General features: G+C 52.1%; 1 protein-coding gene across 3 annotated transcripts in view; it reads left to right on the forward strand.

Annotated features, from left to right (window-relative positions):
• The first annotated feature begins 14,786 nt into the window (after positions 1 to 14,786).
• Positions 14,787 to 26,313, forward strand: part of DCHS1 (dachsous cadherin-related 1) — a 33,592-nt gene continuing 22,065 nt past the window's right edge. Inside the window, exons 1-2 of one of the 3 annotated variants that reach the window (XM_079973226.1) lie at positions 14,787 to 14,912; positions 16,802 to 18,637. In XM_079973226.1, the coding sequence (XP_079829352.1) occupies positions 16,901 to 18,637 (1,737 nt within the window). In that variant the 5' untranslated portion in view covers positions 14,787 to 14,912; positions 16,802 to 16,900. Of the gene's footprint in view, positions 14,913 to 15,191; positions 15,363 to 15,740; positions 15,840 to 16,801; positions 18,638 to 26,313 lie in introns of those variants that run through there. The other 2 variants (XM_079973225.1, XM_079973227.1) reach the window with 2 other exon arrangements.

Consider the following 26,313-nt stretch of genomic DNA (forward strand, 5'->3'; position numbering starts at 1 on the left):
GCAGTTAAAAATACATCCTTCCACAACAGCTGATTTCTGATTTTAACTTTTTACACTGTTTGCATTATTTGGTTTTATGTTCAACTGTTTTAAACCCCTGTGATACCTTTAATGAATAGTGATATATAAAGAAATGTGTGTGTGTGTGTGTGCATAAGAGCATGAGGTGAGCCAGCAGGATTGGGCCAGTGGCCCATTTAGTGTGGCAGCCTGTTCTCACAGTGCCCACCCTGATGCCCGATGGGAAGCTGGCACGCTGAACACGACTGCAACAGTGCTCTGCCCTCGGGTGATTCCCAGCAACTGCTCTTCAGAGGCATAATGTGTCAGACGCTGCAGGTAGAGAGAGCATCGTCCTCCTGGCTACTAGCTGTTGGTGCAGTTTTGGCACCATCATGTTCTAGGGTGAACAGGCATGCAGAATTTGTTTATAGAATTGTAGAGTTCAAGGGACCACGAGGGTCATCTAGTCCAACCCGCGGCGATGCAGGAATCTGTTGCCCAGAGTGGAGCTCGAAGCCCAGACCCTGAGCTTGAGAGTCTCATTCTCTATCTTGCTCCGTCATTCCCCGTGTTGGGATGGGAGCGCGGCGGCGGCGGCGGCGGCGGCTTCCGTTTTCCTCGCGTCCTCCTGGCGGCTCCTCGGACCCCCTTCGGCTGCAGCCTCTTCTTCCGTCCGTCGCCAAACCGGGGCTTGAAGAGGCACCGAGGACCCTCGCTTTGCGACTGGCCGCGGAGTCTCTCTTGGCGGCCGGAGGCGGCGTCGGCTAGCGCTGCCGCCGAGAGACGGGCCGGGCTCGGGCCGCGGGCGGGCGGCCCGTTTCCTTCCCCCTCGGGGGCAGCGGCGCTTTCCCGGCCCTGCGCGACCTGGGCGCGCCATAGGAGGAGAGCGCGGCCCCGCCGCCTAAGCAAGCGGGAAGGAGGAGCCTCCCGCGCGCGCCTCCGCCTCGTCACTCGCGGCCGCGCGCGCCCTTCTGCCCCGCGCCCCGTCGCTGCAGGGAGGCAAAGGCCCCGAGAGGGAGCCAAGAAAGATGCCCGCCTCTCCCGGCGGCGCCGCCCTCCCTTTCCGGAGGCGATCGGAAGCCCGCCGCCCCCTCGGGCTTCCTCTCGGCGGCAGCCGCAGCCGCTCCCATCCCGAGGCCGAGGAGCGGCGAGACGGAGAGGCAGGAAAGGGCGCGGACGGCTTCCTCCTCCTCCTCCTCCCTCCCTCCCTCTGGTCCTCTCGGAGGCCGGAGACCCGGCGCATCTCTCCCGCGGGGGTGGAGAGGAGAGGAGGAGGCCCACGCGGAAGCCCACGGCCGGGTCGCCACGTTATTGGCACCAACCGAAACCAGAAGATGCTAAGGGCTGTTTGCAAGTGGTGACAGGACAGGATCAAGCCCCTTTCATCGCAGGCTGGCGGAATCATAGAATCCTAGAGTTGGAAGAGACCACAAGGGCCCTCGAGTCCAAACCCCTGCCAAGCAGGAAACACATTTTACCGGCTGACAATGCCCAGCTCCCTCAACCCTTCCTCATAAGGCTTGGCTTTCAGGTCCTTCATCATCACCCTCCTTTGCACACCTTCCAGCTTGTCAATATCCCTCTTACACTGGGGTGTCCAGAACTGAACACTTCCTCTGCACAGGAGAAGAATATTATGGACCTGCAGAAAAAGTGGACGCAGTGTGACTGTGGATGCTTTAACTATGATTCCTTCATTGCAAGAGATTCCTGCAAGACTAGTTGGCCCTTGGGTCCCTTCCAGCTCCACAATTCTATGATCCTATGAAGTTGTTGTTGCTATTCCAGTAGCTCAGTATAGACATTTCCTGTGTTAGAGATGAAGCTTTCTCCTGCTTTAAAGGAGGGCAGCTCAGGCCAGGGGGCTTTCTCAAGTCCTTCCTCTGCCAGGAAAACACACACGGCTCACTTGGTATCCTTTTAGCCAGATTGTACAACCACAGAAGGTAGAATCATACAATAGTAGAGTTGGAAGGAACCCTAAGGGTCATCTAGTCCAACCCCCTGCATATATAGAGCTTATATATATATATATATATATATATATATATATATATATATATAAGCTAGGCACTAAATAGCAAAGTAGCACCTTAAATCTAGGTTACGGTCGCCACAACAGAATGTCTATTCACCAGAGGGTTGGACTAGATGGCATTTGAGTTCCCTTCTGATGCTACAATTCTGTGGTTTTATGATCTCCACTACATTGCTTGATTGTAGCTTGTTCTTACAACAATTCACTTGTCCGAGAAGAAGAAACACACACAATGGAAATGGAAAAGGTATTTAACTATGGACTAAGGCAGGGGTTTTTAAACTGTGGTCTGTGAGTTCCATCTGAGTGGCTGTGGAAAGGCTGCAGCACAGCCGAATATCTCTGCAGTTACTTTCCTTGAAGTGATGATGGAGGACTAAGATGCCCAGCAAGGGTTCGATAATTTGCGCAGCTGCACAGAAGCAAAAGACACACAGCTTTTGCTGCACATGCGTCAGCTGGCTTGGTGGAGATGTCAGTTGTCTACTCGGTACCCAGAAATCTCCACATAGCCACAATTGGACCAATGCCAGTAGCAAAATGCGCCTGGCACCCCAAGGAATGTCCAGCACTGCATTTAAAGAGCCCCTGATGGCTGGCCATCCAATCTCTGCTTAAAAAACTCCAACCAAGGAGAATCCACCACCTTCCAAGGGAGTCCGCTCTACTATTGAGCAGTTCATACCATCAGAAAGGTCTTCCTGATGTTTAGTCAAAGTCCTTCCTCAAAGAAGTAACCATGGCCCAAGAATCCAAAGGAGCAAAAAGGGTTTTCTTGTGTGTGTGTTTCTTTGTGGCTGATTAGCTGCTCTCCCTGTGCAAAGGTCAGAGGGGGCAGGGTTTCTGTTGAGGCAGGGGATTAGCTGTGGGAGGAGCTTATCAGAGCGCGCAGTTTGATCCATCTTTCAGATTTAGGGGAGCTAGTCTCAAACGTTTGTTGGGGGAGACCTAGGTTTATTTGGGGGGGAGTTATTTGTCCTGTCTTCACGCTTCTTATGATGGAGGACCGCTGTAGCCACCCCCAACGACACGTTCTCAAGATGGAGGGTGAGGGAACAGCTGCAGTCGCCTGCGGTTCCTGCGCAATGTTTGCCACCTTGCCAAAGGTTGCAGGCAGCTTTACCTGCAGCAATTGCATGTTGATTGCCCTCTTAGAAGACAAAGTCCAGCAACTGGAGGAACGTGTAGCTACGCTCCAAAGAATTAGAGAGCTGGAGCTCTTCTTGGAAGCAACAGAGCACACCGTCTCCACCAAGGAGGAGACAGGGGACTCCCCTGAGAAGGAGTCTAGTCCAGCAACACAGGAGCCAGATATATGGAGAAACGTGACTCAAAGAAGTAGGAGGCCCAGGGTTCGCTCTGATTGTTTAGAAATACACAATCGCTTTGAGGTCCTCTCCCCTAGCATGGAAGACGAAGAGCAGACTCCATTTGAGGATCTCTCCCTCATTATAGTTGATCAGGTATATGAAGACGAGCAGCAAAGTCAGTCCTCAGGGAATGTGCAGGCGACCTTGGAACGGACAGCTCACGGAAGAACCCCGACCAGACCTAAGAGGAGGCGTGTAGTGGTGATAGGGGATTCCCTACTGAGGGGAACAGAAGCAGTGATCTGTGGGCCTGACAAGATGTCTCGGGAAGTGTGCTGTCTCCCCGGGGCTAAGATCCAAGATGTAACTGAACGACTGCAAGGAATCATAAACCCACTGACAAATACCCCTTCCTCTTGGTTCATGTGGGAACCAATGACACTGCAAGCAATAGCCTCCAGAAGATCAAAAGAGACTAGGAGGCTCTGGGCAGGAAATTGAAGCAACTAAATGCACAAATTGTCATCTCATCTGTCCTCCCAGTTGAACGACGTGGCCCAGGGAGAGAGGGGAAAATAGTGGAAGTGAACAGCTGGCTTCGCAAATGGTGTAAACAGGAACGGTTTGGATTCTTAGATCACGGACTGCAGTTTCTCGAAGATGGACTTCTGGCAAGCGATGGGCTGCACCTCACAACGGTTGGGAGGAATGATTTTGCCAAAAATCTCAGAAACCTCATCAGGAGGGCTTTAAACTGACTAATGTGGGGGAGGGAGACAGTGCTCCTGAAGGTAGGAGTCTATCAATTGATGAAGATGATCATCCAAATGTCATAGACCAAATGGAGCAAACAGCACGCAGACCTAGTGGTGGGAGGAAATAATCCTTAAATAAGAGACACAGGGGAATGATTAATGGACTTCAATGTCTGTACACTAATGCACAAAGCATGGGAAATAAACAAGATGAGCTTGAGCTCTTGGTACAGCAAACTAAATATGACATAATAGGCATCACTGAAACCTGGTGGGATAAGTCCCACGATTGGAATGTAATAATGGAGGGATACAATTTATTTCAGAGAAACAGGCCAGACAAGAAAGGAGGAGGAGTGGCGTTATATGTCAGGGATGTGTATACCTATGAAGAGATCCAAGATTTAGAACCTCAAAGCCAAAGTGAGAGCATTTGGGTCAAAATTAAGGGAGAGAAGAATAACAGGGACCTCATTGTGAGAGTTTACTATAGATCCCCAAGCCAAACGGAGGACATAGATGGTGCCTTCCTGGAACAGATGGCCAAGCATGCAAAAGGAAGGGAGATAGTAGTAATGGGGGACTTCAGTTACCCGGATATTTGTTGGATGTCAAACTCAGCCAAGAGCATAAGGTCAAACAGATTCCTCACTGGCCTTGCAGACAACTTTATTGTCCAGAAAGTGGGAGAAGCAACAAGAGGAACAGCCATTTTAGATCTGGCCCTAACCAATGTTGATGACCTGGTTAGTGGGGTAGAAGTGGAAGGATCATTAGGCGCGAGTGATCATGCTCTTCTGAAGTTTACTATACAGCGGAAAGGAGCAGCCAAGCATACTAGGACTCAATTTCTTGACTTTAAGAAAGCTGACTTCATAAAACTTAGGGAAGTGCTGGGTGAGATCCCATGGACGGTAATACTAAAAGGAAAGGGAGTTCATGATGGCTGGGAGTTTGTTAAGAGGGAGATAGTAAAAGCACAACTTCAGGCAATACCAATGAGACGGAAACATGGAAGGTGCCGAAAGAAGCCAGGGTGGCTATGTAAAGAACTTTTATTTTTATTTTTTTTTAATACATATTTATTGAAGTTTTTGAATAAAAATGCATAAATAAACAACATTACTTATATTATAACATAGATTCATCACTTCTTTGGACTCCCCCACGTCTCCCGCTCGCACTTACATCATTACAGAAAGAAAATTTTTCCAAGCAAATTACCCACTTATTTACAATCTTATCTCCGCTCATTTAAATAAAATCTAACAATTCTCCAATAAATTTATATTTTCCTTATCGTCAAAATCAGATCTAGTTCAGTGGTAGGCCATTATTTATGATCTAGCATCCTTCTTAACATTCAACCAAATTACAATATTTTTGTAAGTAAATCTTGAATTTCCTCCAGTCCTCCTCAATCCTCTCCTCTCCCAGGTCTCGGATTCTACCAGTCATCTCGGCCAGTTGCATATAGTCCATCAGCTGCATCTGCCACTCTTCCAGTGTGGGTAGATCTTGAGTTTTCCAGCTCTTAGCGATGAGTATCCTTGCTGCCGTTGTTGCATACATAAAAAATGTTCGGTCCTTCTTTAACGCCTTCTGGCCGACAATACCCAGAAGGAAGGCCTCTGGTTTCTTAGTGAAGGTATACTTAAATACCTTTTTCAACTCATTATATATCATTTCCCAGAAGGCCTTCACTTTAGGGCAAGTCCACCAGAGGTGAAAGAATGTACCTTCATGTTCTTTACATTTCCAACATTTATTATCAGACAAATGGTATATTTTGGCAAGTTTAACTGGGGTCATGTACCATCTGTATATCATTTTCATTACATTTTCCTTCAGAGCATTACATGCAGTGAAGTTCAGCCCAGTGGTCCACAACCTTTCCCAGTCCTCAAACATAATATTATGCCCAATGTCCTGAGCCCATTTTATCATAACCGATTTAACCATTTCGTCTTGTGTATTCCATTTTAACAACAAGTTATACATTCTTGATAATACCTTAGTCTTTGGTTCTAACAATTCTGTTTCCAACTTCGATTTCTCCTATGTAAAGAACTTTTAACTGAGTTAAGATTAAAAAAGGATGTGTACAAAAAATGGAAAAGGGGGGAAACCACCAAAGAGGAATTCAAACAAATAGCCAGCACGTGTAGACACAAAGTCAGAAAAGCTAAAGCACAGAATGAACTCAGGCTTGCTAGAGAGGTTAAAAGCAACAAAAAAGGCTTTTATGGGTATGTTCGTAGCAAAAGGAAGAAGAAAGAAACCGTGGGGTCACTCAGAGGAGAAGATGGTGAAATGCAAACAGGGGACACAGAAAGGGCTCAACTTCTCAATGCCTTTTTTGCCTCAGTCTTCTCCGATAAAGAAAACAGTGCCCGACCTGAAGAATTTGGAGCAAATGATTCAGCAGAGGAAACACAGCCCAGAATAACTAAGGAGATAGTACAAGAATACTTGGCTAGTTTAGATGTATTCAAGTCTCCAGGGCCAGATGAACTGCATCCAAGAGTATTAAAAGAACTGGTAGATGTGATCTCAGAACCACTGGCAGTCATCTTTGAGAATTCCTGGAGAACAGGCGAAGTCCCGGCAGACTGGAGGAGGGCAAATGTTGTCCCTATTTTCAAAGAGGGGAAAAGAGAGGACCCAAATAATTACCGCCCAGTCAGTCTGACATCAATACCAGGGAAGATTCTGGAGCAGATCATTAAGCAAACAGTCTGTGAGCACCTAGAAAGGAATGCTGTGATCACCAATAGTCAGCATGAATTTCTGGAAAATAAGTCATGTCAGACTAACCTGATCTCATTTTTTGACAGATGAAGGGAACGCAGTGGATGTAGCCTACCTTGATTTCAGCAAGGCATTTGACAAGGTGCCCCATGATATTCTTGTAAAGAAGCTGGTAAAATGCGGTCTTGACTATGCTACCACTCAGTGGATTTGTAACTGGCTGACTGACTGAACCCAAAGGGTGCTCATCAATGGTTCCTCTTCATTCTGGAGAACAGTGACTAGTGGGGTGCCACAGGGTTCTGTATTGGGCCTGGTCTTATTCAACATCTTTATCAACGACTTGGATGATGGACTCAAGGGCATCCTGATCAAATTTGCAGATGACACCAAACTGGGAGGGGTGGCTAACACCCCAGAGGACAGGATCACACTTCAAAACGACCTTGACAGATTAGAGAACTGGGCCAAAAACAAACAAGATGAATTTTAACAGGGAGAAATGTAAAGTATTGCACTTGGGCAAAAAAAATGAGAGGCACAAATACAAGATGGGGGACACCTGGCTTGAGAGCAGTACATGTGAAAAGGATCTAGGAGTCTTGGTTGACCACAAACTTGACATGAGCCAACAGTGAGATGCAGCAGCTAAAAAAGCCAATGCAATTCTGGGCTGCATCAATAGGAGTATAGCATCTAGATCAAGGGAAGTAATAGTGCCACTGTATTCTGCTCTGGTCAGACCTCACCTGGAGTACTGTGTCCAGTTCTGGGCACCACAGTTCAAGAAGGACACTGACAAACTGGAACGTGTCCAGAGGAGGGCAACCAAAATGGTCAAAGGCCTGGAAACGATGCCTTATGAGGAACGGCTAAGGGAGCTGGGCATGTTTAGCCTGGAGAAGAGGAGGTTAAGGGGTGATATGATAGCCATGTTCAAATATATACTGTAAAAGGAGGAGGGAGGAGGAGGGAGAAAGGTTGTTTTCTGCTGCTCCAGAGAAGTAGACACGGAGCAATGGATCCAAACTACAAGAAAGAAGATTCCACCTAAACATTAGGAAGAACTTCCTGACAGTAAGAGCTGTTTGACAGTGGAATTTGCTGCCAAGGAGTGTGGTGGAGTCTCCTTCTTTGGAGGTCTTTAAGCAGAGGCTTGACAACCATATGTCAGGAGTGCTCTGATGGTGTTTCCTGCTTGGCAGGGGGTTGGACTCCATGGCCCTTGTGGTCTCTTCCAACTCTATGATTCTATGATTCTATGATTCTTTCCTGACGACACCATGCACAGCCAGTGGTTTGCTTCCTGTATTTTTCCCTCCTCCTGGGTCATGACCTTCAGCAGGAAGGAGTGATGAACGGACCACCTGTGCCCCAAGGCCCTTCAGCTTCCTGCCCAGAGCTTCCTAGTCCCTTGCAATACCTGAAAGGCTGTTTGGCAGTATCCTTTGTACCCACATGAATCCGAAGGAAGGGGTTGTGGTGAGTGGGCTTCTTAAGAAGCGTAGAATGAAACAGTTTGAAGGGACCACAAGGATGCTCTAGTGCAACCCCTGCAATGCAGGAATCTTTTTGCCCAAGGAGGGGCTCAAACCCATGACTCATGCTCTACTGACTGAGCTGTCCCAGTGGGCAACTTCTCTGACACATTGTGAATCTTTGCAACTGGAAAACGGCACACCTCCTGGAACCTAATATTTTATTATATGGCAATACAGAAATACTTTTATAAATGAGCTATTGGAATAACAGCAACAATTTCATAGAATCATAGAGGTTTTTAAACAGAGGTCAGATGGCCATCTGTCAGGGGTTTCTTAGCTGTGCATTGCAGGGGGGTGGACTAGAATTCAGTGTTTCCCAACCTTGTGCCTCCAGCTGTTTTTTGGACTACAATTCCCATCATCCCTTGCCACTGGTCTTGCTAGTCAGGGATGATGGGAGTTGGAGTTCAAAAACAGCTGGAGGCACAAGGTTGGGAAACACTGGACTAGATGACCCCTGGGGTTACTTCCAACACTACAGTTCTATGATTCTATATCAAGGCAGTGTACATTATGAAAAATAAAACATTGTTTCTGCCGCACACATTGCATGAAGTGTCCAGAGTGTATCCCCAGCACACTGAAGTGTCAGCTGTAGATGTGTGTCAGACTCCTGGCGTTTGGCTTCCTCTGATGGGTCTCGTGGAAAAGAGCTTTGCTCTTGCTCCACTTTACAGCTGAAATGGGGGGGGTGTGACCTTTGAGTTTGGTTTCTCTGGATTGAGGAAGGAGTGATGCTAGAACTAAGTGAAGGTGTGTCACAGGGTCAACTCAAACTATTTTTACATTTAGAGTCTGTGTTGTATCGTGTTTGGTAATGAAGATACTGGTTTGGCCCGACATCTGTTTTGTGTATAGTCATCTATTTTAGGTTTTGAGCATCTGCTTTCATTTGGACTCCATGACGCAGAGCTCCAAAGCCCTTTCCAGGGTTGCTACAAATGTCAGGAACTTCACTGAAAATTCTCTGCTCCTTTTCTGCACTCCAAAAACTCCAGGCTGGTGGGGTAGGAGAGGGAGGAGCACAGCAGATGTGTTTCCAAGTCTTATTTTGTTCACATAACATGGAGATGAGGAAGCAGGAAACCCATACTTACAGGTGGTGGGGGAGGCTAAACCCTAATCTCCACCCACCAATTCTCTGCAAATGAAACTTCACCAGTCCCTCCACTGGGTCTACATTCCGTTTGGCAGGCCGACTGGGGGCAGGGATGGACTTTCGGACTTAGGTTTGCATTTGTTGTTTTGTTTCTATGTATTTTGTGGTTTTCAGAAGAAAACATCAAGAGAGAATTTTCCTCACAAAAAAGAGGCAGGGGTGGGGCATTTGCCATGGAGAACTGGCAGGCGAAGGAGGGATACGTGCCTCCCTAAGGAGGCATTAGTTCCTGCCCACCAAGTGGTCCCTGCTCATGCTGCCCTCCTGCATGGACCTTTGAAAGGGCAGCTCTGGGGCTCTGCCACCTTCGCCAAGAGAGCCGGGCAGCCGACCGCTCTGAGCTGTGCCTGCAGCACAGCTTGCAGGACAGCTGGTGGGAGTCTTCTGCTGTTGGTGCAGCCAGACACTTCTTGTCACTTGTGGAATAGATGGTTTCAGTCCAGAAATCTGCACTCAAGGAAGCATAGGCAATGTGGGAAGTGGTAGAAGCGGTGATGATCTCAGACTGAACTCCATTTTGGAAACAGGCAGCAGAGAGCTCTGCTTTCAAGGCAGCTGCATTTTGGTTTAAAAACAAAGTCCCCTTTCAACAAACATTACATTTTATTTCACATTCAAAACCCCAGTGTGTTAATAAAGAAAAATACTCTAAAGATTTATGGACAGGGCTGCTTGCAATTAATTCTCTAAAGGCCAGCTCAGCTGAAACCTAAGCCCAGAATCCAGCCAGAGGATGGGTTTTTCAAGAATAGCAGCACCTCACATTTTTTTTTGGGGGGACAATCTCACAAGTGCCCCCCCACCAGTTTTTAGATTTAACTTTGTAGCCATGGAGACTGACAATCGCAGCTCACCCACCAGCCCCCTACTCTGAACAAAGCTGCCTGGTTTCATTAAAAATGTTCACACACATTGTTTATCTCCCTGACATTCAGCACAAAAGAGGACCCTCCTGGGACCTTCACAAACTCCCTATTCATTGGGAAGTGTCGGCTGGTTTGCCCTGACTATTGGGTGACTGCCCAATAATGTGCTACACCAAGATAGCCCAGCACTAATATTTTAATCAAAACATCATGCTAAGAGGCAAAGAGACCATATATTATGTCAACACAGCGAATGAGTCGCCCCCAGCAGAAATGGTCTGGAGCCAGCGGAGGCCTGTGGGGCATACCAAGTGCTTCTGATCTTGTGGACTCCTCCAAATCTCTCTACAAAATCCTCTCAACCTTGTTTGTGGTGTTTTCTCAGCTCCCAGTAGCTGCTGCAGTGGCCTGGGCTCAGGCAGCTCACTCCCCCTTGCACACACCCTCTCCATCTGCCAACAACATACTCTACCTGTTGCCAGTTGTGTAAAGTGGGCAGCAGCAGCCACCTGCAGGACTCAGCTCAGTGGGGAACTTGCCAGAATCATCATAATCATCATTTATTTATTTATTTTATTTATATACTGCCCTATACCTGGAGGTTTCGGGGTGGTTCACAGAATAAAATCAAAATATAAAACCACAAAATACACAATCAAAATAAAAATGACAACCCAATAACCCTCTTGGGTCTCCCCAAGACTGTGTGCAGTGCACAGCTGAGGTCAGACTTGACAGGTGGGATGAGAGGCAGTAGCAGGGCTGTCTGAGGGTCTGGCAGCCATGGATAAGCCTATTCTAAATCCCAAGTGGAGTCTGAGTCGGAAGGAATAAGAGGAAGGAGGCATTATTTTTCTCCAGTCTGGGGCAGGATTAATAGTCAGAGGGTAAGAGCATAAGAAAAGCCCTATTGGGCCCCCTAGTGCAGCATTCTATTCTCACAGCAGCCGACCAGATGCCCACAAGCGCAGCAGCCCCTCTCTCTTCCTGTGATTGCCAGCAGCTCCTCTTACAAAGCATGCTGCCTCCAACCAACCATTCAGGCAAAGGAGAGCCACTGATGGCCTTCTCCTCCATGAACTGGTCTAAGCCTCTACTAAAGTCACCCAAGTTGGGGGCCATCAGTGCCTCCTGTGGGAGAGAGTTCCGTAGGTGCTGTGTGAAGAAGTACTTTATCTGTCCCGAATCTTCCAACGTGCTGTTTCATTGGATGCCCAGGAGTTCTAGCGTTAGGAGAAAGGGAGAAAAATGGGGTCCACTTTCTCCAGGACATGCATAATTTTATAAAATTATCATGTAACCTCTTACATGCCTTTTCTCTAAACCAAAAAGTCCCCAAAGCCCAATTCCTCACAGCTAAATCACTCCATCCCCTGGATCATTCTGATAGCCCTTTTCTGAACCATTTTCAATTCTACAATATCCTTTTTGAGGTGAGGTGACCAGAACTGAACAGTGTATTCCAAATGTGTACACACTATAGGTTTGCCCCAGCTGCAACAAAACATGTCTCTCCTGCATCAACTTCTAGAGCCACAGCAGGCCCTGTAATCTTCTAACATTTTGACTTCACTCCCAATGGCACACTCCTCTATTGTCTCCCAATTCCTGATCCTCAAGAGATCCTCTCCTCTTCTTCCTTGACTGCCAAGCTGACTCAGGATTCTTTGCTGAGGGACTTTGTTGAAAGCTTCTCAAAAGTCCAAGTACAGTATGCCAACTGAATTATCTATCTATATTCGTGTTGCCGGAGGATCCACCTATCTGAGCCAAAAATAGTTCCAAAAGAGCTTCACCAGTTCCCCTGACTCTGTCCCCAGCGGACATGGGGGTCAAACCCAAGGAAAGCTCCATGTGCAGACAGAACAGAAGGGTGCACTTGGTTAGACACTTTCGGTGCCTCATGGGTGGACTCTTCCACACCTGTTTTTTCTAAAGTGAAGCCTCCATGTTGCTAGCCAGGCCTTTGACCCAGGCAGACTGTCTTCCAGCAGGAAGGGTGTGTTTGTGTGTGGCCTTCCACGCTCTTGTCAAAACGCACCTCCTTTGGGTTTTGCCCGGTCAGCCTGGTCCTCAGGAAGAAAGTCTTTACAGAGGGTGCTGAAGACAGCGCATGATATCATGGGCTGTCCCCTGAGCTCGCTAGATGACATCGCAGGGGATCGTTGCCTTAGGAGAGTGAGAAAAATCCTCAGGGACAATTCACACCCCAGCCAGTACCTCTTTAATCTTCTACCCTCGGGCAGGAGACATAGAAGTATAATCAGTAGTACCAACAGGCTAAAAATCAGTTTCTATCCGTGGGCTGTTAGGCTGCTGAATGGAAAATAATATAGTGCAACTGACTTTCGGGGTTGGTGTGTTGTGTGACAAGTACACAGAGTGCAATGAGATTGAGTGTTTGTACATTGACAATAAAGGTGGTGGTATTATTATTATTATTATTATTATTATTATTATTATTATTAAGCTGCCCTTTGCATCCCAACAGACAAGCCGCTGTGCTTGTGGCGCTGCTTCCACCCACGTGTGTTGCTTGGCTCACCAATGCCAGCATGTCTGTGTTATCAGCAACTGTTTTGTGAAAAACCAGTTAGCTATGCACCTATTACCGCCTGCCCTTCTCTGCATTTCATTTCCCTCCAATCCCACTCCTTACAATGCACGTGTGGAGAGGAGAACGTTTCATGAATCCAGGGAAGTGAATGTGTCAGAGGATGGCTATCTCTGCTTGAACAGATTAACACACAAACTGGTGACATTAGGATGTGTTGCATCTATTTCCCCTTCCAGACACTGACTCGGGGGAAACCCACTGGCCCTTCCCAGCGATTGGTGGCCTTGTGATGGTCTGAAGAAGGTCCCCTCTTGTGCTGAAGGCCCCTTCACAAAGTCTGGAGAGATTCTTTGGGAGAGCCAGCATGCTGGGCTGGGCTACGACCTCAGAGACCAGGACTCAGCTGCCTCTTCAGCCATGGAGCTCCCTGGGCGACTTCGGGGCCAGGCACTGTCTCTCAGCCAAACCTACCTCACAGGGTTGTTGTGGGGCTAAAATGGGGAGGAGGGGAACCATGTGTGCAACTTGAGCGCCTTCCAGGAAATGTTAAATATGAATGTAATAATGAATACACAGAATAAATCCTTCCTTTCTTGGTACTGCCTGGAATAACCCGGTGTTATCAGGAAATGGGTCCACATTGCTGCTCACCCCAACAGGGCAGATTTTAGCCTTTCAAATTTCAGTGGTGGCCTGTGGGGAACATCCCCGCCCCTCGCCTTCGGTGCTGCTCAATTCACTACGCCATAGCTGAGATGCCCCGTGGCACCCCAGGCTCAGCACCCCGTGCAGCAGAACTTTCCCAGCGGTGCTGCCCTTCCTCTGCCTCTTGAGCAAGAAGGTTGCAGGAGCAGAGGCTGCAGAAGAGCAGGCCCGTCTCTGCTGGGGGTGAGACGGAGCTGGTGGGTGGATGCCAGCATGGATGGCGATGCTGAAGAAGAGGCTGTCGGCAAGTGAGGGCTGGTGCTTCCCGGTGAGGTCCCTGCCCAGGCCTGCAAGGCTGAACGGGGGTGGGGGTTGAAAGCCTCTCGGCTGCTTCCTCAGCCTCCTTGCAAAGACCTGCAAGCGGACGGGGAGCCCACAGCCCGGCAGCCTCGCAGGATGAAGGGAGAGAAGGAACAGCCTTAGGACCGAAGGGGAAGGAAGAATGGGGCGTGTGACCCACGCTCTCTCTCCAGCGAGGCATCTCTGTGGCGCAGAAGGCGCCTGACTGCTGGGACCGGGTCACCTTTTGTAAGCCGCCTTGCAGCCGAAGCTCCTCCTGGGACGGAAGACGGGACAGAATAGAAAGGACGGGAAACAAAGTTCGTGAACAAAATTAATCTCGTCCAGCAAAAATCGTGGCGGCGGCGAGAAGGTGACCTACAAGATCCAGAGGGGGAGGGGAGCGGATTCCCCCTCTGAATCCTTGCTTGCATCACGAGCCGTTTCAGGCATTGTCGATCGCATTCATTCATCAGTGAAAAGGTCACGATTGTTGCACTACGGTTTGTAACTGAGCGCCAGCCGCCGCACCAACCGAGGCTGCCACAATCCGGCGCAGAAAGAAGCCTCTGAGCATGGGCCGAGTGCCGCCTTCCTTCTCCCCGCGCGGAGGGTCTTCCTTTCGGCCGAGCGCAGCGCGGCTCCGGAGCAGGCGCAGCCCCCGCCCAGGCTCGCTCCTTTGGGGGCGCGCGCGGAGAGGGGGGCGCGCAGGGCCGCGGCGCAAGCGGGGCCGGGCAGGAGCGAGCGGGCGGGCGGGCGGGCCAGACGGCGCGGCTCGGGTTTCAGCGAAGCCTCGGCTCGCTCCATCCTCCAGCCCTCGCCTCCCCCTTCTCCTCCTTCGGCGCCTGGCGCGGGGGTCTCTGCCGGACCGAGGCAGGCCAGCCCCGCAGCCGCGGCCGGAGCGCCAGCAGGCGGACAGGCGGATGGCCAGGAGAGAGGATGCACGTAGGTGGCCGGAGCGCCCGGAGGCGCCGTCGCGATGCGCCCCCTCCCCGCTTTGTCCCGCGAGCAGAGTAGGAGCGCGGGCGGGGGGGGAGATGCGCGGGACCTCGCCGCGAAATGGCGAAACCTGCCCCCCCCCACCTGGCCAGCCCCGCCCCGCGTGCCCAGCACCCCAAAGAGCGGCGAAAGGGCCAGAGCAGCCCCTCCCGGGTTTGCGCGGCGAGGGAGGGGGCGGCAGCCGAGTCGGGGGCTCCGCGAGGGGAAGGGGGGCGTCGGGCTCACGTTTCACAGGCCGGGACTGGACCCGCCTCGCCCGCCCGGCTCCCCCCGCGCTCGGCGCTGGGCAAATTGGAAGCAGCTGCGGCGCTGGGGCGACTCCGCGCCTCCTGGTGCTCGGAGCGGGCTGGCCTGAGCACGACGGGACCCCCGAGGGCTATGGGGCGGCCCCTCCAGGTGTGCGCGCGGGGCGAGATTCACACGTGTCAGAGGTCCAGGGACACCCCCCCACACACACACACACCAGCCGGCTCGCCCTGCTTGCCTTCCCGCTACTCCTCGCCTCGGGCACGTAGCCCGGGCACCCCCCCCCCCCCCGCCCTCGCTGGGTCTGGGGCGCGCGCTGCCCAAGGGCTTCTGGGCGTGGGAGCAGAGTCGCAGCCTTTCCCTGCAGCCGCAGCCCCCCCTTGCCCCGCTGGGGAGACCTTTCCGAGGGGGCGGGGTCGCTCCTCCACCGCGGGCCGGCCGGGGTCCGACGCCGACACCGCTGGGAGTGGACGGGGCGTCAGCCCAGGTGGAAGACGGCTTTGCTGGCCGGCTATCCCTGGAGCAGGGCGCGGGCGGCGCGGGGCCCCACCGTCAATCCCAGGGCTCCCCGAGTGCCATCGCGGGGCCCCGACGAGCGGCGGCGGCGACGCTTTCAAGCGCGGCCAAGTATGAGCTCAGCCTATCACTGCTTCCCGGCGGAGCCCGAATCCTGGCCGTGCCTGCGGGGCTCGGAGGAAGGGCTGACCCGCTCCGGCTCGGAGCACCCGCGCCGCCCGCGGGACTGGAGCCAGCCCGGCCCCCCAACCCCCGCCCCACCCTGCAGTGAGGAGCCGCTACAGCAGCGAGGCGGAGCGAGCGGTGGGGCTGCAGCCAAGGAGCCGGAGGAGCCGGAGCCAAGGAGCCGGAGAGACAAAGGCAGGCGGGGGGAGCCAGCCAGGCAGCGAGCGAGCGAGCGAGCGAGCGGGGCGGGGAGCAGCCGCGACGGCAGCGGCGGAGACAAAGGCGGGCCGTAGCCAGCTCGCGCTTTCTTCTTCTTCTTCTTCTTTCTTCCCTTCCTCCCTTTCTTCCCCGCTTCTCCTCCTCCTCCTCCGCCCGCCCGCGCGCCGCCTTTGTCTGTCCCGGTCTCCGATGGCAGGCAGGTGGGGTGGCCCCAGGGGCCCTCCTGACCGGGGCGTCGTTCCTGCGACGGCTGTGCCCGGGGCAGGAAGAGCTGGGGGCACGAGTAGCGCCACCGTCCCGCTTTCTTTTGCTAGGGAAAGAGCGGCTGAGGAGCTCCGGCTCCCCTGAAGCCCCCTTGGGAAGAGCAGGGAGGGAGGGGGAGCTTCTCAGCCCTGGGTCTGCTGCGACCAGCCAGGCAGGGCCTGACCTGGAGCCCCTGTTCCAGCCTGTCTTGCCAGAGGGGAAGGGGTCCTGGACATTTGAGGGTGCTGGAAACGGTTTTGGGGGTCTGTTGGGGTGTCAGGAACATCCACTTTCACCGTTATCTCCCTTCTCTGGGGTCTGATTTCCCCCCTTGGCCACAGAGACAGTAATTGGTGGGGGTCCCATAACTGACATGTTCCCCTCCCTGTCTCCTAGCCTGTTCTTCTTCCCCTTCAGACTTGCTTTCTCTTGTGCATTCCTTGCAGGATTAAGGCGCTTGCTCAGCAGACAGAGGCCGGCCGCCGTTGCAGGGCCTCCCAACCCTCACCAGCTTCCTTCAGAAAGGCTTCAGGGAGCAGCTAGACATGGCTTGGGCCATTCTGCTGCTGCTGCTGCTGGGGGTGCTGGCTGCCCTTGGGCAGGGTTCAGCCGTCCTGGGCACCCTAGAGCTGCAGATCGATGAGGAGCAGCCGGCTGGCACCATCATTGGGGACATCAGTGCAGGCCTGCCCCCTGGCACCACAACTTACATGTACTTCATCTCTGCCCAGGAGGGCAGCGGTGTGGCTACAGACCTAGAAATTGATGAGAATACTGGCATCATCAAGGCTGCCAGGGTGCTGGACCACGAGAGCCGAGACCACTACAGCTTCATTGCTGTCACCCCTGAAGGTGCCACGGTGGAGGTCAACGTCCAGGTCAACGACATCAATGACCACGCGCCCACCTTCCCCAAGCGGCGCAGCTCCCTCCAGATCCCAGAGCACACCCCCCTGGGCAGCCGCTTCCCCCTAGAGCCAGCCTTTGACGCCGACAGTGGCTTGCTCAACACCCAGGGGTACGCCATCAAAGGGGGAAACGTGGGGCAGGCTTTCCGCCTGGAGATGCGTCGTGGGCCCAATGGGGTCCTCCAGCCAGAGCTGGTGGTGAGCAGCGTCTTGGACCGGGAGACGCGGTCCGGCTACACCCTCTTTCTGGAGGCCTATGACGGTGGATCTCCCCCCCGGAGCTCCCAGATGACCTTGGATGTGTCTGTCCAGGATGTCAATGACAACGTGCCAGCCTTCAACCAGAGTCGCTACCACACCCTCATCCCAGAGAACCTCCAGCCTGGCAGCAGCATCATGCGGGTCTTTGCCTTGGACGCTGACGAAGGGGACAATGGCGCCGTGGTGTATGAGATCAACCGCCGGCAGAGCGACCCAGAGCAGTACTTCACAATCGATGCCACCACGGGAGTCATCAAGCTCAACAAGGGCCTGGACTATGAGTTGCGGAAGGTGCATGAGCTTGTGGTGCAGGCGCGAGACAGGGCGGTGCACCCCGAAGTCTCCACAGCCTTTGTCACCATCCAGGTGCGAGACTACAATGACAACCAGCCCACAATGACCATCATCTTCCTCAGTGAGGATGGCTCTCCTCGCATCTCAGAAGGTGCCCAGCCCGGGCAGTTTGTGGCCCGCATCTCCGTCTCAGACCCCGACTACGGAGAGTACGCCAATGTCAACGTCTCCCTGGAGGGTGGCGAGGGCAAGTTCGCCCTCACCACCAAAGACAACATCATCTACTTGATCTGCGTGGACCAAATGCTGGACAGGGAGGAACGGGACTCCTACGAGTTGCGGGTGACAGCCACGGATGCAGGAACGCCCCCGCTGCGGGCTGAGTCAGCATTTGTGCTCCAGGTGACAGACGTCAATGACAACCCGCCCCTATTTGACACCCAGGAGTATGAGCAGAGCGTCCCCGAGGTGGTTTACCCAGGCAGCTTCGTGCTGCAGGTGACGGCTCGCGACAAAGACCAGGGCCCCAATGGGGAGGTTCGCTACAGCATCCTGCACACCCACCACACCCATTCCCACTGGTTTGCCATCGATCCTGCCACAGGCATCGTCACAACGGCCTCTTCTCTGGATTATGAGGTTGATGCTCATCCCCAGCTGACTGTGGTGGCCACGGATAGGGGCAAGCCTCCCCTCTCTTCGACCGCTGTGGTTCACGTGACCTTGCAGGATGTCAACGACAATGAGCCCCTCTTCGAAAGCAACTTCTACAATGTCTCCCTGAAGGAGAACGTCCCTCCTGGCACCTGTTTCCTCCAGGTGAGCAAGGGGTTGGGGAGGGACCTGGCCAGCGCACTTGGCGCAGGAGCAGCCAAAGTGGTGGCAGTGCAAGCAGCCTCTCCCCCTGGCACCTGGCCCAGGTTGATGCGCCCTGTGCTTGTCCGTGGCTCCTGAGAAAGACAGATCTGGAGGGGTGGGGTGCCTATGGGGGTGGGCTGGAGTCCTTGACTAGGGTGGGGAATGAGCATCTCAAGTCCAACTGGCCAAGAATCAGTCAGCCAGAGGTCTTCTCAGCAGCTCTGCAGTTCCTTGGAAGGGGACCACCTCTGTTGGTAATGGCAGCTCATTTGTGAAGGGCATGGCTCAGGGTTCAAGGTCCCAGGTTGAATCCCAGTGGCAGCTCCAGGTAGGGCTGGAAGAGAGAGTCCTGCCTGAAATCCACTGTAGACGGACCTACGCCAGGTGGACCTCTGGGCTGACTTGGAAGGTGGGAGGCTAGGCTGTTCCTATAACAGCAGGTCCCTTCTAGCCCCACATGCCTCCCTATCTGGAAGGGCTGCCACACTAAGGAAGGGTCAGTCCAACTTCCCACTTCCTGTCTTAGGCCATTCCCCTCTCTCTGCCTGCACTGTGTGCTCAAGAAGAAGGGACTGGATCAAGAGGAAAAGAATCCTTTCCTTGGCATGTTGGGGGACACAGACCGGGGCAGAGGCCAAAGTCCCAGGACAGGACAAGGAAGCCGCACACTTGCATAAGCCCCAGCAGTCTGCTGAGTGGAGCCCTTCTCCTCCTTGAAGGAGAAGCAGCCTGCAGCTGATGAGCTCCTGCTTCCTGCCATTCTCCATTCCACAGGGCTGTCCATGGCAGAAACCTTGGATAGGAATAGGCTCACTAGATGGAGACAGTACTTGGCATGCAGAAAGCTCCAGGCTGAGTCCACAGAATCCGCCATGGAGGAGAGAGTGAGTTCCACTGCAAGCCCCCTAGCAGCTTCTTTCCCTCGCAGGAGGCAGTGCAGCAGTAGATGAGCCAAAGACCCAACCCCATTTTATGGGCCAGGCCAGGAGATTTGCAGAGCAGATCTGCCAGGGTCCATCAGTCATACCCTCTGGCTGTCGCCAGGTTGGGTCTCTTTAGCCTTGGAAGAACCCCGTTGCAATTTGGGTCCTCCTGGGATCCTTTCGGGGGCTCAGCTGCCTTGAGGTGCCTCAGGCGATGCCAGCTTAGCTTCGTGGAACAGAATCCTGCTCCTCTGTAACAAGGCATCCCTCCACCCACCCCACCACTCTTCATGACAGCAGCTGAGTATCTGGAGTGTGTGGGGGGGGCAGCAGGCAGAGGCAAAGGCCCTCTCCCTTGCAGCCCAAGGAGGGCAGGATGGGGTGGGGGGTATCGGAGCCAAGCTCTGCCAGGGCCTCTGACTTTGGGGGCACCAGCAGTGTTGCCATGTGCTTGGTTTGAAGAAGGGGTGTGGACCTGTCGGGGCCCTCCAGATATTGTGGGGCTGCACATCCCAAGAGCCAGGATGGCCGTGGCTAAGGAAGAGGAGAGCTGGAGACTGGAGTCCCAGTCAGTGGCATCTCAGGTTGTATAAAAGGTTGATTTGTTGATGCACTAAGGAAAACCCAGGATGGACTGACTTCTTCCAGGTTTTATATTTTATCCAGATTTATTTTATATATTGTGATTTATTTTATTCAGTTTATATCCCCAACTTCCTCCCGAAGGAGCCCAGTGCAAAACCTGTCAGGGGGGTTTCCTTCCTCTAGCTTCCTACACATTTTTCCCTTTAGCTCTCTGGGCTGTGGAATGTACCTTGCAGCTTTATCTGTCTCCTGCCTTGCTCCGGTTTCCTTTTTCTTGCCTGAGAAGCTCATAGCTCTGGCCTCTGAGGTCGTCCTTTTCGGAGCTGCAGACCTCTGAAATGGCTGTTCCCATTGGCTGGCTGCTGCTTTCTCCTTGAGAGTTTCCTTATGCTGCTGACATCTGTGTTATTCGAGGGACTTTCTGGCTGAGCAAACCCCAGTTTCCCCCACGGTTGTGCAACTGCGGCAGCCCCAGACTCCAGCGCCACTGATGGGGAGGTTTGCTGAGCAAGAGGAGCAGCTGGATCTGCAGACATTGCTCCTTGCCCTTTCATATTCTTTGAACTAGGAAGGTGCACTATAGCACAGGAAAGGGGGCAAATGCTTCCTTCAGATATATATTTTTAATTTATTAAAACATATTTAAAATGTTTTTAATGCATGTGTATTTAAAACACAACAGTGTTAATGGAGAAATCTGAGGCTTCCTTGGATAAAAAACAAGGACACCAGCCAGGAATAGCAGAGCAAAACAGCAGCCAGTAGGTTTGGTCTTTATTGAAGACTGTCGTGACAGGACTCCCACCTGCCACAAGGTGGAACAAGATGGAAGCCTCAAACAAAAGAACCCCCAAACTTTTATTAGCTGCTAATCTCCATGTTAACCCCCCCCCCAAAGTACATCACTAATACATCATGGTTACATCATGAAACGGGAGGTCTGGTGGCAGTAATCTGAGCATCCTGGACCCTGCCCCATGGTTCCCCTTGCCCTCCACCAAACACCCATCAAGTGTAACAAAAGAGATCTTTACATTTCCCTGTTTCCCAACCAAGTTCATTACACCCTTTTGTCTTCATCTGGGTTTGTTATTTCTGGCACTCAGGTATCAGGATGCCAGGGATTATCCCTCAGGCAGAGGGGCTGCTGAGTAGCTGAGCTCACATGTCTAGATGAATTACTGAAGTTTTCCCAGTGAGCCAGTATATAGATACATTGATCAGTGAATTCTTACATTTGGTATCATACAGCAAGGGACCTTTGAATAGATAGGAAGAAACTGTGAAGAAGTGTTTTGTGGGGACAAATCACAAAAGTCACAAAAGTGATTGTACTGATTTTGGTAGTGGGCTGCATGTGCATGATATCTGCTGGAGGGGCAACCCCCCCAACCTATACATAAATTCCTGCAACAACAGGAATATTTATTAGAAAAGAATTTAAACAGCAAAACATTTGATGGTGGGCATCACTGTAAGATGGAAGACAAGCCCTGTTAGGACCTCCCCCCTCCCCAGCAGCAGATGGGGCAGTGGGCCTCCTGGAGAAGCAAAGTTAAGGTTCAGGTTTAGCACAGCTCCGCCCCCCCCCCCCATGGTGGCCTTGGCGGGTGCCTGGAGGGAGTTTGCTTCTGGCTTGGGGAGGGGGCACAGGCACAGATTTCACACAACACAGAAAAGATGCTCAGCAGGCATGTGAAACACTGTGCTTCAGGGGGGCCACAGGTTTGTTTCAGAAGTGTCACCCCAGGGGGAGGGTCTCTGAGTGCGTAGTATGGGGGGTTGGGGGGTCAACAGAGCACTGGGGTGGGTTGGGGGCCTCTGTCCTAGCCTGTTGGCAACAACTGCTCTTTATGGCCATATCTTTTTTTAAAAAAATCTTGTTTGCAACTAGCACCCCCTCCCCCTTCCTCTCTCTCTGCCCCACACGTGCTTCTTCCATCCCCCCATTTATCATTTGCACATCCTCTTGTCACCCACCAAGGCTAGTTTGAAAAAGGGAAGAAGTGCAGAAGAACCAGTTTCTGCTGCTTGTTCATAGAAACAGGAAATATGCAGCTGCAAAGAGAAAACAAGGGCTTTAATAGAATCATAGAATTGTATGATGATGATAATAATAATAATGATTATTTATTAGTTATACCCCGCCCATCTGGCTGGGTTTCCCCAGCCACTCTGGGCAGCTCCCAAACAGATATTAAAAGGGTTGGATGGGACCCCCTAGGGTCATCCAGACCAACCCCCTGAAATGCATCAGCTCAAGCATCCATGACAGAGGGCCATCCAAGCTCTGCTTAACCCCTCCCCCCCCCCAATGCAAGAGAGTTCACAACCTCCCAAGGGTTGAACTGTCTGTGGCCCTGTGAACCCCCCCGGCCCCCCACCTCCCCTCCCTGGCCCTCCTTTGCACCCTGGGTGTTTGTTTGTTTTTTATAAGATATTTATTAAAGTTTTCAAAGATAATACATTGTAAAAGAAAAAGAAAAGAAAAACAAAAATACAAAAGTACAAAAATACAAAAAATAAAAACAATTTAAAAACACATAAAGTTTCCATTTACTTATTTTCTTTTAACTTATTTTCCAGACCTCCTCATACCTCCCTTTCTTATATTCCAATTCAATTTGTTTGTTTAGCAAATCCTCACCACTGATTCTTTTGATTATTTCAAAACCTTATTTTCCATATCTTTTATACATTACAGCTGAAAACCGCTTAATTTCTATCCAATATCATTCTAACATTCCTTAATTTTACAATATTTCTGCAAATAGTCTTTAAACTTCTTCCAATCTTCTTCTGCCGCCTCTTTTCCCTGGTCTCGGATTCTGCCGGTCATTTCTGCCAGTCCCATATAGTCCATCATTTTCATCTGCCATTCTTCCAGGGTGGGTAGATCTTGTGTCTTCCAATATTTTGCGATGAGTATTCTTGCTGCTGTTGTCGCATACATAAAGAAAGTTCTGTCCTTCTTTGGCACCAATTGGCCAACCATGCCCAGGAGAAAGGCCTCTGGTTTCTTAAGGAAGGTATATTTAAATACCTTTTTCATTTCATTATAAATCATTTCCCAGAAAGGCTTAATCCTTGGGCACGTCCACCAAAGGTGAAAGAATGTACCTTCAGTCTCTTTACATTTCCAACATTTATTATCGGGCAAATGGTAAATTTTTGCAAGCTTGACTGGGGTCATGTACCACATGTACATCATTTTCATTATATTCTTTCTCAAGGCATTACATGCCGTAAATTTCAAACTGGTGGTCCACAACTGTTCCCAGTCAGCAAACATAATATTATGTCCAACATCCTGTGCCCACTTAATCATAGCAGACTTCACCGTTTCATCCTGAGTGTTCCATTTCAGCAGCAAGTTATACATCTTTGACAAAATCTTGGTTTTGGGTTCTAACAATTCTGTTTCTAATTTCGATTTTTCCACCTGGAATCCAATTTTCTTGTCCAATTTATAAGCCTCCATTATCTGATAATAATGAAGCCAGTCTCGCACTTTGTTTTTTAGTTTCTCAAAGCTCTGCAATTTCAATTTGTCTCCCTCTTGTTCCAAAATTTCCCAATATTTTGGCCCTTTGGACTCCATATTGAGTCTTTTAAAGGCTTTAGCTTCCATTGGTGACAACCACCTTGGAGTTTTATTTTCCAATAAGTCTTTGTATCTTATCCAAACATTGAACAATGCTTTCCTGACAATATGGTTTTTGAAGCACCCTGGGTGTTTTTTGCCTGGCTGGGATATGTCCTTGATCTCTGACAACATCTCTTGATGATAGCTCAGATAGTTGGTGGACCACGAGACTTTTAATCTCAGGGTCGTGGGTTTGAGCCCCACATTGTGCAAATGATCTCTGCCTTACAGGGGGCTGGACTAGATGACCCTCAGGGTCCCTTCCAACTCTACACTTCTGTGATTCTTTGATTCCCTGGATGGAGGATGGAGAAGGGTGTGTAATGTGCGTAGAAACTGGTCAGTTATGCAAAGGTGACTACAGCCATTCCTCCTCCCTGTGGCCATGTGTCCTTGTGAATTCTGCTTCTCAAGGGATCCTGCTTGTGCCGTGGGAGGGAGATGTGCAGCCCCCACCTTAATGTAATTCAAACTCGCATCCTCCTTTGTCACCTCTAGAGCTGCTTGGCAGAGAAAATGTGGCTGTGCGTTGGCTCTGCACAGGCAGGCCACACCTGAATTCCTGCACGTGGCACCATCTGAGTGGCAGGGACCCCATGTCACTCTGGGCATTTGCACCTGGGGCCTCTCCGCCCCCTTTCTCACCCAGTGGATCCTGCAGCACCAGTGTCTACTCTTTCTGACTCGTGCCCAGGATCTGGCGTCCTCACTGTGGCCATCAAGTCATGGAACTTCCTGCGAGAGCCAGGCTGCTTGGCATGTGACCAGGGCTTGCCTGGCTCCATCCAGCTGGTGTCTAGTGGTGCTGTGCCCCCAGGGGCTGGGCTCCCTGCTGCGCTTAAGTGATGCTGCCTCCCGTTGTGTATCATGGAGGGCAAGGCTAATCCTGACTACTAGCCATGCTGCCAGGAATCGCAGTGGCAGCGGGGGGTGGGGTGGGGGGGTCCTGCTTGTTTCTGGCCTTTGTCCTTTCAGGACACTGGTTGGCCACTGTGGGAAGCAGGCTGGACTGAGGTGGGTCTGATCTGGTGACCGGGGCGTGGGGCTTTTGCCTGTAGGCTATGCCAGGGAGGGGGCTGTCCTTGGAAGAGGGTTGGGTGTGTGATGCAACGGCCCCTGTGCCATGGGTGCCTTCTGAGCTCTCTCTGTGTACCCAGAGCCATGGGAGGAGTCAGGATTCACCCCCCCCCCCCAGGCATGGCACTTGGGCCGCTGGTGAGCCCCCTCACTCTCCTCCCTGCCGATGCCAAGCTGGGCCTGCCTGAAGGTGGCCTCGGCTGCTCTGTTGGTCTACAGCACAGCTGTGACTGCCCAGACAGATTTGGGGCTCAGCGGAACTGACCGTGGGGCCTCTGGGCCCTGGCCTCCAGTCTCCCCCTGCTTAGCCCTGGCTGCAAGCGCAAGAGCTGAAGGGCTCTGGGTTGATGCAGCTGCAGGGAGGCTCTGGGAAGTGTTGCTGCTGGCCACGCATGGCTGGCGGCCGCTGCTGCTGTCAACAGCTACCCACGGGGCCCGCTCTTCTGACCCAGCCCGTGCAGGCCAGCCGCTCCCCAGCTGACCCGGGAGGCCGGCCGGGAGCTGGGAGCCCTCATTTCCTGAAATAGCCCAGCTGGCTGCTCCTTCACCACTTTTAGCCGCTCAGCAACTGTGCCAGGGTGGGGAGGGCAGCTGCGCAGTGCGCCTAGCCGGGAGTGTGCGTGGGATCGCTGACCACACTGGCGCCACGGCTCCCCTCGTTCCTGGGCCTGAACCAAAGCCAGATGTGGAACTGCGGCTTTGCAAACATCTGCAGAGTGAGGCCTCCTGGGCAGCCTGCCATCCGGGGCCTGGGAGCTGGGCTGGGCTTGGATGGGCAGTGAGGGGAGCAGCCTGCAAAAAGGCCTGGTCCCTGCCTGAGGGGGGGCCCCTGCGCCTTCTTTGGGTGGGGAGAACAGGCACCCCTCTTTCCTGTCTGGAACCAAACTTCAGAGACGGCTGCCCTCCACCCTTGTTCCCCCATTGTAAGTGCCCTGAAGGCATGAACTGAGGAGGAGGAGGGGATCTTCCCCTCCTGATCACCCAGAGGGGCTCGGAGGAGGGTGCTGCTCCCCGCAGTCCTGCCATGCCCATTGAAGAGTCATCAAAGTTTTGTGGCAGGGAGGTGCTGGGTTGAAACCCCTGCCTTGTCAGCATCATAGCCTCCCTCTCTGGCCTAAATGAATGACTGTGTGGATGAGCAAAAGGCGGGAGGAGCTGAGGAGACCATCCTCAGGATGGAGGGAGGGAGGCAGTGTGTGTGTGTGTGTGTGAGACATAGCCACTTCTGGTCTCTACCAGGGTTGTGGGTGGCCCTGACAGTCCCAGGATGCTGAGTGCCGCTGTGGCGGCCTTTGGAAGGCGGGATGTGGCGTCAGCACTTTGCTCTGAAACATGAGCCCCTTGCGGATGGGCGGCTGCTGCAGGGAGGCCCCTCCATTATGCAGTGACAGGCTGTGCCAGGAAGT

The sequence above is a fragment of the Podarcis cretensis genome (assembly GCF_951804945.1).
Source record: "Podarcis cretensis genome assembly, chromosome: 4".
Taxonomy (NCBI): domain Eukaryota; kingdom Metazoa; phylum Chordata; class Lepidosauria; order Squamata; family Lacertidae; genus Podarcis; species Podarcis cretensis.